This window comes from Aphis gossypii, chromosome 1 (genome assembly GCF_020184175.1).
Source record: "Aphis gossypii isolate Hap1 chromosome 1, ASM2018417v2, whole genome shotgun sequence".
Lineage (NCBI taxonomy): Eukaryota > Metazoa > Arthropoda > Insecta > Hemiptera > Aphididae > Aphis > Aphis gossypii.
In genome coordinates this window covers 46,650,489-46,666,796 of record NC_065530.1, presented here as the reverse complement: position 1 = coordinate 46,666,796, position 16,308 = coordinate 46,650,489, and the positions used below count along the sequence as shown (strand labels likewise).

Genomic DNA, 16,308 nt, shown 5'->3' with positions numbered 1-16,308 from the left:
AAAAGATCCTATGCATTATATATTATTATTACTAGTTCTTTTATTCGTTATTAAAATAATATATACTTTTTTTACCTTTGCGTAGCGTCCCAACGTCAACAGTGAACTGGATGTCCGTAAATGTAATGTCGATTGGATTGTTTTTGGGAAGGTGCATGAGTACCATTCGGGTAGCGGACGCCATGTTTTAATCCGAAATGGTTTGTATTCGTATTTTTTTTTAGTAGATCGGTGTACTGGCTTATTTGTAGGAGGGTCTCTGTTTTAACGATATTTCGTATACACGGCAAACGAATAATTCATCATAGAATTGTCAGTCATTCATTAGGAAACCTGTGAACGAAAACAATTTGACAATGTTATTAGTTTATTACATTAAAAACAAAAACGGACAATATATTCGTTGACAAGGAGTCGCTAGAGCCGATATATATTTTGTATCGTTTGAATTTGAAGGAAAGCCAAAATAACATCTTCCAGTAGCATAAACACTTCTGTGGGATTTCAACTGAATGTATTAAAATATAATATTGTTAGACGCGAGGAATTATGACGTATAGATGTTTACTTTCATTTTTCTGAGTATGCTCAATAGAATATAATATTGTCTGAAAGACTGCTATAATCAAATAATAAACATTATAACTATTATATTATAATATGCGCACATAATTTATCTCACAATTGTTTTGCAGTATATTAATCACAATTTACAAGAATTAATAAGTAGAATAATTACACAAATTGATATATAATTAAACTGGTGTTATAAGCAATAAAAACAATAGGTGGGTAGATAATAACTAATGTACCTATTATGAATTTAAGAATCTGATCAAGTACCTAAGTCTTCCATTTGTATTTTAATATTGTTAACATGATAGTATAATAGTTTTTAAATTCTAAAAAATAATATAAAATATTAACCAATTAGAAACTATAGAAATTAGGGAGTATAATATTTGCATTGTACTGTATATATTACAGAAATTTGTAAATTAATGACATGCAAGTATTAAACTAACTCATCAAACTGAAATAGAATAATAAGGAAATTATTTCTTTGCCAAAATAACATCTAGTTGATTGATGTGACAGATATAACACTATATTTATTTAAAACAATTTTTATATTGAAACATCCACAAGTGTATAAGCAAAAATAGGGGTCCTAAACCTTAGGGGAAGCATAGCGCCTCTTGAATTCAAACAATGTATTTGCAAAATAAAAAAAAACTGTACTTAATGCGTTTAATCTGTATTGTATATATTTTACCAATAAGATTGATATTTTTTTTTTATGAAAGTTATTATAACGAACATGTAACATATGTTCAAGCATATTACAAAATAGATTTATAGATTTAGATTTAATAGACGTAGAAAAATAATTAGATTAATGATAATGATATTTTCAAAATAGTGACGAATGAGTACAAGAGTAATCCATGAAATTGCATTTTGAAAAATAGTTAAGTTGTATTTATTTTATTGTTTATATTTTATTTTTAAGAATTATTTTTTTTAATGGTGAGGAGGGATATTTTAACTAATTTTTTTTAACTTTGATTTTTCAGGATTAGTATTGTAACTACTAAATTTAATTACAGCCATGCATAAGTGTTGTCATATATTTATTAAAATATCACAGTCATAAAACATACAGTTTATATCAAAGTGTTTCTGCAGTTATTTTTTAACTCGATAAATACAGGCATATTCTTAATAAAACTTAAACATTGTTATACCAAATAGGTACCGAATATATAGTTACTATGAATTCTATAATAAGCATAATAATATAAGGTATTCATATTATGTCTATATATTTCAGTATACTCAGAGAGCATAACGTCTATAACGATTATAGGATTTTGACATATAATAATAAATAATAATGATTTTGGTTATGAGTTCAGGTAAATAAAACAATTATATTTTTTAATAATAGTTTTTATAGATTATATTGTACATTTATATTTTTTCTAGAAAAGTGTTTAGAAAATAATCCAAGTAGAAAAAAAAGGCTATCAACGGAGATGAATATTATGGCGAAATATACTGTTCAATGCTTTTAATCTATCTATATAATAGGTGTATAAAAATGTGAAAATGGAAATGTTTGTCACACATGTTTTCTGAAGCTATTCATGTGATTTTTTTTGTTTTTTAATGAAAGAGTACATTGTGGAGTAGGTTTTAAGCCTATTTCTGATACTGTAAGTTAATGAAAAATCGAATTATTATATGGTATGTTATATTTCTTGTTATATTCTTTACTGTATTCTTGCTAGGACGCTAGACATTGATGATTGTATAAAATGTCCGGGCTATAAATGATAATTTTTTCATTTCTTAGCTCCATTTGGCATTATATACTTTACACATTTCCCATTTTCCTATGAATGACTAGTTTTCTTTTTTGTCCATAACATACACGAAAACATATGTCTATTAGTTTTGTATAGAAATAACGGAAACTTAATATGTATATCCAGTGACCATTGTCAAGGTTTTCGTTATAATTTGTAAACACACTCTTCACTGTGTTATTACTTATTATGCTGTTCACACATCAGCCAAATGTATAATATACGTCATACACCTATAAAGGAGGTAGATATCTTCAGTATTTATAGTAAGTACAATAGGTACAATAGGTACATACACTACTCTTTTTGCTGCAACTGATATTTCGTACTATTATTATTATTATCATTATTACATTAAATTTGTGCAAAACTAGGTTTAAACAGCAGTAAACAGGGAATGGATTAAGTAACCGCGTGTGCGTACCTATAGGCTATATATATATATATACCATGCGAGAGGTTTGCGTATTTTATACGCGAGGCCGACGAAATTACAGGTTTCTCAGAGCATCGGGGAAGCTGTATGTATGCGCGGAGCGCATTCACGCGTGTCGACACTATTGCTGCCGCCATGACAATCTCTGCAACGGAGGAGTTGCTCAACGATATACTAGACTGCCGACGACACACATATGTTTTATTTGTGTACGCTGCACAGATAGGACACAATCACCGTAAATACGTATATGTATACATATATTACCGCAGCTATTATATAATATACATTTTTATCCATAGCAGCATTTATGATACCGAGTTGTTCGTCATCGTTAACCACGGTAAACAAATAATACGGGCGAATTGGTTTCAATACTTAAAATTATGGGTTTGTCAAAGAGATAGAAAAATTAAAATTCTTTTCTATCTCAGCTAGGCTTCACCTGATTTTTAAAAATGTATTCCCCTATAAATTCTGATACATAATATTGAGGCTATACAAAGATATTGTACATGCGTGACGTTTCGCCATTGTCCAGGGTCGATATTTACCGTAATGATCATATATTTATGTATGAGCCCAAATATTTCGACCTTCGCTCCCTTGTGTACCAATGTAAAATATAAATATAATACATCATCTGCAGTAACTGCGTCAATATTAAACTTATATAAATATATTATTAAATTATTGTCGAAATACCAATCACACTATTTTATACTTTATCTATACCAAACCAGTTAAATTGTTAATTACAAATTGATTGCATAGCGTAGAAAAATGGAACCTAATGAAGCACTTATAATATTATTTAATATTAGATTATAATACATACCTAACACAGTACATCGGTAAAATATATCAGTACCTATATACACTACACACTTATAATTTTTAGAGAAACTTGAGAAACGGATCTTAAAATTGTTCAATATATTCACAATATTTATTTGTTTACCTAATAAATGAATTCACCATGTGTAGGTATAGTACAGTTTTAATTTTGGATGTCATCACAATGAAGATTTTAGTTATTTATATAACATATAACATACATATAAAATTAAACTTATGACCTGCGCACCATTTAACGCGTATAGTTGTTATGAAATCTATTTCTCAACTATTAATGGTTTCAAACATTCGTTAACTGCGAAACAGTTACATTTTTCTAACTTTCTATAGACGAAGGCAACCTAAAAAATATAAATCCAAACGATTATTTAAAATTACTAAATCACCTTACTAGGTGATGTTACATCATAGATTTTTTTTTACTAATTAAGGAAAATATAGAAAATTGATTTTTTAGTAGTTTCCTTGCCAAGAAGTATTGGGCCTTTTGTCATATTGTACCTACTAACAACAAATTTTTTTTACAGATTGTGCACAAGATGAAATTTTTATCAGAAATATAGTTAGTAGTTACGCGCACTAAACAGAATGGAATGTTGTTATAGTATAAAATATCATGATTGATTTTGATAGTTCATGTATAATATACATTATATAACTACTATTTAAGTCTCCTAGGTATAAATTAAAATCATATCTAAATCCTTCGTGTTTATAAATATCGTATTTTTAATTTTTAAAAGTTTGTCAATTTATGTATGAATCATTCAAGGGCATGTACCTATATCAAATATTTTTTAGATTTGAGTAAATATTGCTTTTTAATATAATACTACACATATAATAATGGTATAACATAACGAGTTAAAAAAAATGAAAAGTAGTTTTATATAAAATTGTATGAGTGATTTCAATTTTAACTAAGATTTTAACGAAATTAAAAATAATTTAATTTACATTTTTTTGAGATTATATATCTAGAAATATAAAATAATCAATAGGTTCAGGAATATAACTCATTATAATTATTCTATATGCATAATATTTAACTATGGAAATATTTATTAATATATGTAGTTAGTAGTTAGAATTCTTAAAAGAGCTCTAATTCAATAATAGCTCATTTTTGAAAAAATATAATATTAAGGCACATACATAACAATAATAATTACAAAACTTATGAATCAATATGTATAATAAACAGATAGATAGTGGTGTATTCGCTTAAATAATGATTTTTTAAAGAATAATAAAAACTATTAATTTTTATTATCTCTTTATAAAGTATTTTTAGTTTTTATTTATTTTTTACATGAGCTTTATTAGTTACCTATTGGTTTCTTAAGTTTTTGATTACTTAAACTATTTAGGTGATAACTATTTATACAAATATAAGTGTTAAGTAGGTAGATCCATTGGATTTTATCCATTTTTGTTTAGGGTGTGTATTAAACAATACAATATTAATTAATAGAAATAAAAATAAAGAAAACTGAGACGAGGTCTTTTATAAAATTATTTTTAAATATTAACAACAAAAGAAAACATTTTTATACTTAACTTTTGATGCAGACGCGTATGTAAAGTTTAAGCCTTGTACAAAAAAACAATGTAAATTGATAAATATAAAATTACACTTATTATTATAATAACCAAATACAAATTTGCATATATTTTTTTTAAATTTAAATAATTGTATGAGGGGATATCGTTTTTTTTTAAAAAAAAAAACATTAAAAATAACCTTGAATGTTTATTTTAAGGATAATTGAAGTCACGAATCGCCAATTTTTGTAATAGAATACATCAAGAATAATTTAATTCTAACAGAAGATATATAAAAATAATATTAAAATTAAAACGAAAATAAAATAACTAAGAAATAATAAAAAAAAAAAACAACGTAGTTTGAAGGTATTTATATTTGTGCTTTATTTTAAGCCACTGTCTTTCGAAATGTCTTAACTAGCTAAATTGACCACTGGCCAGTGGAAATGAATGATAACTGATAGGTATTTATAAAATGTAACTTTGTAAGATTATTAATTTTTTACAAACACGCGATAATTTTAAAAAAAATTTAAAAAAAATAATAATAATATTTATCACGTTAAGATATGAATCTATTTAAAGAACCAATAATTAAAGTTAAATGTTCAATAGGTAGATGCTTTCTAGTTATCTGGCTTAAGAATAAAGGCTTCCTTAAATAATTAAAAGGTGGAAAGTAGGTAACCGCTTTGCTGTACAGTATGAGTTGACTGTACTTCGCCATTGAGTAGGTCACTGTAATGAATGTGTTAAATTTGAATTCAATGATAAATTATTTCAAATGGAAAAGGATGCTGAGCGGAGACGGTCTGTCAGACTATTATCATATAAATACAATACCATTAAATACATTAAGTTTATTATTATTAATAAGGTATAATCTATAAATAGGCAATAGCATTATACTATTCTATAACTAAATGTTTTTAATTATTCTCGTGTGTATAAAATATAATAAAATAAGTAACATTTTCAAAGCCCTACAAAAAATATTTTTGAATTACAACAAAACAGCCAAAATTATTACTGTAAACATCAAATTTTAACTAAATTTGAATTTCAAATGTTTATATACAAAAGTATATAAAAATATTAAGTGAATAAATAAATAAATAAAATTTTTTTTTTAGATTTTTTGGTTTCAGTATTAACTACTTAGGTATGAGGAACTTTACATCAAACATATCATATAATACATTTTCAAGTCTTAGCTATAAAACGTAATGAATTTTACAACATAGGTAATAATTTAAACATTTTCGTGATTTTGACTAGTTTTAGTGGAAATTCAAACTTTAAACGCTTAGAAAAAATTTTGGGATTATTTATTTTCAATAATTTTTAATTGGTTTATATATAAGCAACTTAGATGAAGAACCTTGTATTAAATTTTCAAGGCTTTTGACCAAGATTTTTAATAATATTTATAGAAAAAAAAAACTGAAAAAATCGATAATGTTAATCAAAACATTAGGTGATAATTTAAGTATCAAATATCGACTGTATTTATTCGTATTGAGTTACACCAAATAAACAAAATCGATTTAGCGAACCGGTTTAGCGAAAAAATCCTTGTTTTTCTTTTTTCTCCTGAATACTATAAAATATACTGGGATTTTTTGATTTTAATATTTCAAAAGTACCAGCTATATCCAATTTTCAATTAAATACCTACCACATTCAAAGTTAAAGATCGTAGAATTTTTCGTGTACACACTACACATATACATACAAAATAAACAAATATACATTATTTCGTTAAAAATCTGAAATTATGAAATATACATACTATATAGTATGTTCCTATATAAAAGTCATATAAACAACTGAATATTCAATTTAATAGTTCTGACTGTCAAAATAAAATTATAAACTATAATCAATTAATACCCGTAGCAACTTGATTATGCCAATTACGAATGAATTTTAGTTTAATGTTATTGTTAATTATATACCTATTGACATGTATAAAAGTATATTGTATACTACTAATATCATAGTATTAACGATATTCACTATTATTTATTTATTTATTATTTCGTGATGCATTTATAATAATTGGGTTAATGTCTGTCTGGCCTCAAACTTCCACTACTTAATCAGTCGGTTTCATCGTAGTGACCTCATTCTTCATTTTCCATCTCTAGAACTCATCTGCATTGTTTTATACGTTTAATTTTACAAGCAAACTAAATCTCAAAATTTCATCACATGTTTAACTGTTAAAGAATGTTTTTGCAATTGAACGTTAAACACAATAAACCTTTCTCTGGTGTCATTTTCAGTAGGTACTTAATTAATATATTACTTCTATTGCATAATGTTTATCCGAGTTATTATCATACATATCTATTGCAGTTGATATTTTATTGTAAGATTAGATATTATTATTATTGTTTTTTGGTCATCGATCGCTAAGGCTGAATAAACTCATTGATATTTAATTCAACATTTATTAACTGTATGTTTATAGCTATATGGTAACAGGTATCAACTGGATTCTGGTTATATCTTATATAGTGCCGACTGGTTTTTTCATTACATGATAAACGACTCAACTCATAATCAGTTACTATTAATTTCCTAAGTACGACCTTTAATTTTTAAGGCTATTAGAGTAAAACATTTAATAAGAAGTAAATCTCGCAGTAAATAATTAGGTTCGTTATGGATTATCAGTATCGTAGCTAACCTTCATTACAACATTGGAAAAACTAAATTTTGCGCCCTCTGTATTACCACTATACGAAGTAGGCACGTTATGGAAATAATATATTCCTTGTCACTAGTATCTTTGATTATGATTCTATCGGTATAATAGGTACATATTACAAGTTAAATTCCTTACACATAAAATTATTAACTTTCACAAATACACGACAGATATCTTTTTTGAACTCTTCTTAAATATTGTAATACAATTTAATTTACGAACATGATTCAAAAATGTACGCTTTAAAATTTTTCTATACTAAAATTATGGGTTTGTTTTGCGAACAAAACATGTCTGCACCCTAGACACGATTGCTCTTAACGCTAACCTTTCAATAAACATCCATATATGGCGTTATGACTTCTAAGTAGGGACCTATCTGGCATCTGCACACAGCGTACTATTTGAAGTATGAATTGTGAACGACGATCGCACAATTTTATTCGTCAAAGTTTCAAATCGATTATCATAAATCCTGTCAGCAGTTAACCGGTTTATTACATATGTATACGATTATACGAATATTATAAATATTAGAGCTAGATTAAACCCCGCGCGAGTACACACAAATTATGCAATTAGTATTATCATTATTTATTACAATATTTTATTTAAATTAGAAAATTTTGGAAAATTATTAATTAATAATTGTATAATTTATACATCAAATACTCAATAGTAGGTAGGTATGTTAAATATTTAATATTGAATAGTTTAAAACATTTTTATCATTAATAAACCCCAAAACCAATTTACTAAAAAATTATGTGATTGACAATCATATTTATAATATTGTAGTAATTATTATCGTGGTTACCTACTACAGAATATATTTTGTAATTGAAAACTAAAATTATTCAGCTTTAAAATAATTTATTATGCTGTTTTATCTTAAAATTATAATATAGACAGGTAATATAATAATATAATAGATACAACAGGTCTGATTAATTTTTTTTTAGTTAGGTAAATCAATATAGTTGCATATTATAACTTTTATCTAGATTAAAATGTTGTCATATAACATATTTATCATAAATAAATATGAATAATTTGATTGTTTATATTTTTTCGAAAAACATTAATAAATGAACCAGCATTACATAACATATTATATAATTATTAAAATTATTGATATAAAATATTTAAAAGAATATAGTTGATAAAAATATACTTCTTACACTGGAAAAACTGGAGTATATACTGCAGTATAGATGATAAAAGATTAGTAAACAGGATGATTCACTAATTATAGTATTCTCGTTCTTTTTTCTTTAATATGAGTTTATTTAAAATCTAATTTTTGGAATAAATAAAGGCTATAAGTTGAAGTTAGTGAAAATGTTCAAACTACTTAAGGAGTGTCTTGCAATGATACAAACTGCTTCTATTTTTCAAATGAGACTTCCTTTTTTTACTGTATAATATTTAGTGGATATTTTTTTTGAACATTTTAATGCATTCAATTAAAAAAATATATATAATAAGGATAATAGTCCTTAAAAATGGTTAAAAAAAATATATAAATTCAATGTTTTTGATATTTGATCAAGTATATTATACTATTAATTGGACCATTATTACAAAATAAATAAATGGTGATTTATTTAGGTAACATTAAACTTTGCAAATTACCATAGCTTTCATACTTCCCATTCGTCATCATGGACCTTTTATCATTAATATAAAAAAATTAAAAATCACTCGAATTTTGATTTTAATACGATAACATTTTTAGAAAAATTATCCGCTAAATAATTTACAGTAAATAATAAAAGTTTTTATCTGAAAAACAAAAGTTTATATTTCTAATATCCACAGGACACTACTAAGTCATACAAAAAACCACGAAAGTTTAAAAATATGGTCTTTAGTTGGGTACCTATAATTAAAAATTAAAAAATTAAATTTTGAACAACTTTTCATTATTGTAGTAAAAAAGATGAGTATGCTTGGTAAATCACCCTATATATTAAGTTTTATAATAAACACGTATTCAAGTGTAATAAATGGGAGCATAAACCTCAGACATCAATAAACCACAGAAATAGGATGCCATTAGCATTGACAAATTATATCAACCTATTAGCTGTTACGATTATTATATTGTTTGTTGTATATAATATATTATAACGTTCAAAAGGTTTTCAAGTTAGGTATATATTGTGTATCTAAAATTTTTTTAACGATTTTCTATGTACATATTTTTTTTTATGTTTACAGTTATAAAAAGATAATTAACTAATAAGCTTTTTATTGAAATATAAAATTTGAAAGTTTTAAAGCCGCGCGTATTTAGCAATAATAAGACAATTATTTAAATTTAAAGCTAGTTAAGATTAAAACTACACAATTATTATATCTTTTTATAATTCAATGATGTATTTTAAATTATATACCTACTACAACTTGACTCTAACTTTATGCAGTTATATTGGTTATATCATAAATAATGTACCTAATGTAATGTCTAATGACGATTGGGTTATTATAGTATTGTAAATTAGGTATTTTTTTTAATAACTTAGATTTATAATTGAATTGTCCCTAGTAGCGGAGAGATGAAGACAGTTTCAATAAAAGTATAAATAAATGTTTGTAGGTGAATAATAATTATGTTATACATTTCATTTTTAAAATAGTATGATATATATGCTACTTTAAATTTTTATGCTGTTTTTATTGATAACGAGTTTAAGTAAAAAGTAAAAAATATTAAGTAATTAGCCAAAAACCTCGCCAAAACCTATCATACGGTATGATCATATCTACTATATTTCACACCAACGATTAAAATATATCCAAAAGGTTAAGTCCTAAACCCTCTTGTTTCTTATTTATCGTTACTAATTCTCTACAAAAACCGTCCACGTCTAATCAAAAGCCGAAATATTTTAAATCAATAACTCATAATAATAAATTTGTTATTGTATTGATAATAATATAAATTATTAATTAAAAAAAAAGGAATGAAGAATAGTAGATATAAAGTTCTATCTTCTCAACCAAAAGCTGCAAAATTAATAAAATAAAAATCTTAATTTATTATACTTGAAAGTATTAATATTTGTTTACATTAAAATATAATACCTAACGTTATTTATGTTTTATACTTTGAATTTTTTCACTTTTTCATTTTTGAAGTAGTGTGTAAAATATTACAATTTTTACTGAACTCAAATTTGTCATAATATGTTGTTCGTTTATGATGCAGAGATAATACACATATGGGTGAGTCGTAAGACGTCTTATCAGACATAATTTTAAATTTTGAACCATAACACATTATCACTCCCTTACCTCGTAATATTACTTCTGGATCAACTACCAATTGCAATTAAATTTTAACTCAATTATGGGAAGCAACAAATATGTATAAATCGGTTATGATTTAAAATTTAAACATTTGAGACTAATAAAACTACTAATAGAATATTACACATATTATGAAAGTATATCTATGTATTATATACCCATGTTAAATATTGTTTACAGTTAAACCACGAAAATAGATTTGAATCATTGATATTTTTGAAAATTAATTGAAAAAATTAATATAAGTAATAGTTTTAGGTGAATATTCAGGGTTATATTATTATTTACTTGACAAATTTGTTGATGTTAAGTATCAAACAATAGTTTCGTAACCCATGTTTTCGGTGCTGTACGCGTCAATTGGTGTTTGCATAGAGTACCTACCGAATGATAATTCAAGAATACTGTAAACACTGTGTATACTATACATAATAAGAAATAACAAAATGTATAGGTAATATGTATAATTGTAGATTGTGATTAAGTAACTGACAAACACTGGTTGTCTAATAAAATATGTTAGGAAAGTCGTAACCACCACTTTGTAGAATCTACGGTATAAAATATTTTGTAGCACAATTTATTAATAATTGAGTATTATAGCAGGTATCTTTTACCAATATGTGATGATGGAAATCAAAACCAAAAATGAATAACTAGGTAGCACTTGGCATTTAGGTTATTGACAGGAAATCGTGATACGTACCACCTATTGTTCATAATAATGTATATTAGTTTACATTACCAATAATTTCAAAGTTATTACCTATAGTCGATTCAGTAGACTGCTCATATTATTGACGTATCTAAACGCAGCATTTTTAAAGGTTTAATTTGTTATCAATTTTTATATTGTTCTGTGATCGGCCGTCAAACGCTCCATAGCAGGTTATAACCGTTCAAAGGTACACTAGGTCGATGGTTTGTGCATTTGAGCGTGTTATGCATACGCACGACCGAAAGAGAAAGTAATAACGAATCGTCGTCGTATACCAATATAATAATAATAATGATATGATTATAACGTTGCAAAGAGAAACGAGTATAAAACAAAAATCGTAATATCGTGTTAAAACGAGATATCTGCAGCTAGAAACACACGAATTAAAAATAAACCATTCACACTTTATGCGGATACATAATAATAATACATTTATAAGGTAATTTTATAATATTAGGTACCTATTAAATAATATTATATATTATTATATACGCATAATACAATATTCCAATAACCGTCACCGCACCCAAACGAAGGCCTCAATAATACACATATGTCAACGTCGGAGAATTGAAATAATAACAATATCGATGTACGTAATTCACAAACCTGCAATAATAATAATATATCCTTCGTAGTTCGTTAGAGTAACCGATGACTAACGAGCGAACTCTGTGCATCGACGTACAATATCTTCTTCGCAGGAGTAGTATCGTCCACCGGAGCGAATAAAGCGGGATTTTGTTTACGGGAAAACGTTATGCAACTATTATCGGATAGAAGGTAAAAGAAAAAATTGCCGAAGGACAGGAGAAAAAACAGTTGACAGTGCAGATATGACAATAACGACGTGTCGGTTGTCCCCGTCGTCTCTTCCGCATCCGGTTCGATAGACTTGGGCCGTCGTCGTCGGCGGCAATCGTCTTATTATTGAACGGACGACGATTATTATTACGAAAATAAAAACCGCATAAACGAAGCGGCTTTACACCGCCGGAATGGAAAAATTCACCACACACGGCGGATGAAAAACAAAACGCGTGATATGTAAAACGCACAGGTATGATATTATACGATTATGATTTATAAATATCGCACTATAAGTGTAGCGCGTCAATGCGTCGAATGTGGCGACAGACCGCTGTCGATACGTTGGCGAACACAACTGAACTGGCCCGGGCCGACAGATTTGTTTACCTATAATATACAATATCAACGAACGTTCTCGCGTGCGCACGCGTGTGCGTATAACCGTGGTAGTAAATCGGTAATACTATAGTGTTACTGGTAACAGCAGTAATAGTAATAATAAATAGTAGATGTAGTAGTAGTAATAGTAGTAGTAGTAGTAGTGGTGTACGATCGTCGTCGTTGTCGTGAATGCCGAGTGGTGGTGACTCACAGTGCTGGTGGACGACGATGGCGGTTTGATGAAAGAAACGACAACAGTTGAACAGCTGATCGACGGCCTGTTGCAGCAGCTGAGCTTAGCCGTGGCAAACCGGTTAGCGAAACGCCATCTGTGGGGGGTCATCGAGACCACAGTTGTCGAACATAATAAACAATTGTTTTGAGTGTTTTGACTATTAAGCACATGCAATTAACTATTAAGTTTTACGATCTCCGTATAATGTTCATTATCATGTTTTCAGAGATTCTAAAACGATAGGACGAGAATATTTATGCTATAGGAACCAGTTTTCAACAACACTAATTCTGTTATTTTTGTAGTCTTATACACTTATATAGATATAGATAGGCACTTGAAATTTTCTTCGAATAGAAATTATTATATTATAATTTTCCAATAGGTATACTCGGTTTGGTTTTTTTTTAGATCTTTTTCAATTTATGTTCATAACATTTTTTTTAGATTTTGAACGAATTGATTTTACAATGTGTGTTTAGTTTTTGCGTCTATATACAGCATAACTTGTCGAAATAATGCTTCAATTTCAAACTTTAGGGTGGTTTCCGATGGCAAAGTGAATATCCTTGGCGCATTATAGAGGGCAAAAGTAAACATTTTCCAACAGTTTTAAAAAAATAAATCGATTTTTTTATTTGGTTGTAACTCAAAAACTAAAAACTGTAAATACTTGAACTATATTCACCAAATGATTGTATTAGTGTTATATATACACAGATAAGTTTTCAAAATATTATTGTTTTTAATGGGATATAGACAACTGAAATTTTCAATTTTTCTAAATATTTTTTTTAAATTTTGGGTGCTCAAAAAAACTTGAAAATTTAAAACAAGGTTCTCATAAGTTATTTTTATTATAGTTAAAAAAAAATCAAAAATCGTTACTCACAATTTTTTTTTATATAAGCATTTAAAGTTCAATTTTTACGATATATGTCAAAATCGCGAAAATTAGCAAGTAATTTTATAGTTGAAAATTTATAAAAATTGTTTTATATATATCTAAGGTTAAAAAATTCAACACTAAGTTTTCCATAAGTTTTCCTTCAAATAGCTATTGAGAAAATTCGAAGCGTCATTATAGGAAAAAATGTTATGAGCGTTTAAATCTAAAATTTTTACGAAGGCACTTAACAATAACGATTTATGCTCAAACGATTTTAAATATTTGTTATTATTTAAATGTATAAGTCGTAAATAATTGAAAATCTCACCAGTTATTTAGATTGCCATTTTCTTTACATAATTTAATTTTCAAAATATTTCGCTTATTTTAAGGTTATTAATTATAGCCTATAGAAATTTGAAATATTCGTTTTTATTTAGTTTTTTTTTTTTATAAATAACATTACATTTTTTTGCTAAGTCAAAATACTTGAAAATTTAATATTAAGTTCCTCATAAGTTAGTCTTATAGTGATTCAATAATTATAAGAATACATATGCACAGATTGTTTTTGTTAGTGTTTATAGTTCAAATATTGATAGAAATTCGTTAAAATCATGAATATTTGAAAATTATTCTATAGTTAGAATCTATAAAAAAATTTGTATAAGTAGCTACGAACTGAAAATTTAATACAAGATTTTCCACAAGTTTAGCTTTCAATAGTTATAAAAAAAAACTTGAATGTTGACTAAAAAAAAATTTATCCACAGTTTAAAATTCAAATATTTTCAGCTATTTTTTAAGAAAATATTTATTATTTGTTTAGTTAACAATATATAGAGAATTTAACGTTAAAAAAATCTATAAAATGTGTATTAAATTTAAATACATAACAATAAAAACAACTAGATCCTAGCCAACTTTTTAGTTTGTGTATCATTCTATCATTCTATAAAGCCAATGAAACTGATAGTTTCCGATTGACCACTACACGTGAAGTATGAAAAGAGCATTATTAGCATTTCGAATATAGTGATAATAATTTTATTAATAGGTAATATAGAAAAATTAATTTAAGAATCAGTAGAAACATCTACTATATCAATAAACAAAATAATATTCATCACGATTGATATTTTGTAAACATTGTCCTACCTATTGGTTGCAAATATAGCTACTTTGCTTTTCTCATATTACAGAGTCGTTAGATACCTTTCTAATTATAGTTGCTTATATCTTATATATAGTGAGTAAGTTATATCTATGACATATAAAATAAGATACATGAATTTAAAGGTGAGCGAAGGTGTCTGTTATAAGGAGGTTCAATATCATCGATAATATTATTCATAAATACAACTTAAACAATTTTTTATCAATATCAAGAATATTTGAGACGAAAAAATCATTATAGTTCAGAGGTTCCCAACTCTTTTGGTGCTATGGAACACTTCGAGAACTTTCAATAAGTTACGGACCACCTCAGTTGTAGGTATTCCTTATTTTTCTTATATATGAGAATCAATTTTTTTCACACATTTTAGAATTTAGATTATGAATAAATTAAAAATAATGAAATTCTTTATAACAGACTTTTAATAATGTTTATAATTGATCATTTTTTTATTAAAGTTTAAAATATTTAACAATTTAACGTAAATTACTACTCTTAAAAAATGTATATCTGCCGATATAATAAAATCTTAATGTACAAACAAGATAAAATTATCGGTTGAAATAATAACATAAGTTTCACTGTATAATATAAATTTATAAATAAACGACGTTCTTATACACTATTCATCATTTGTGTTATGCACTAGTGCCTCAATAGAAAATGAAATATTTAAAATATTTTTAAATTTTGTAAGTATGGCTCACGGACCTCCTCACAATGTCTCGCAGACCATAGGTTGGGAACCTATGTTTAGTCAAAACAAAATAAGTTCATATTATATCTGTTTATTATCCAAATTTATGCTACCTAATAATTTATTCGTTTTTAAATAAGTATATACTATGTA

At 26.3% G+C, this 16,308-nt stretch overlaps 1 protein-coding gene across 1 annotated transcript in view; it reads right to left on the bottom strand.

Moving 5' to 3' along the window:
- Nucleotides 1-13,194, bottom strand: part of LOC114129621 (ATP-binding cassette sub-family G member 1-like) — a 32,518-nt gene extending 19,324 nt beyond the window's left edge. Inside the window, exons 1-2 of the mRNA XM_027994420.2 lie at nucleotides 12,576-13,194; nucleotides 76-333 (exon numbers count right to left, since the gene is read on the bottom strand). Coding sequence (XP_027850221.1) covers nucleotides 76-184 — 109 coding nt within the window. The 5' untranslated portion in view covers nucleotides 185-333; nucleotides 12,576-13,194. The remainder of the gene's footprint in view (nucleotides 1-75; nucleotides 334-12,575) is intronic.
- Nucleotides 13,195-16,308: the final 3,114 nt, after the last annotated feature.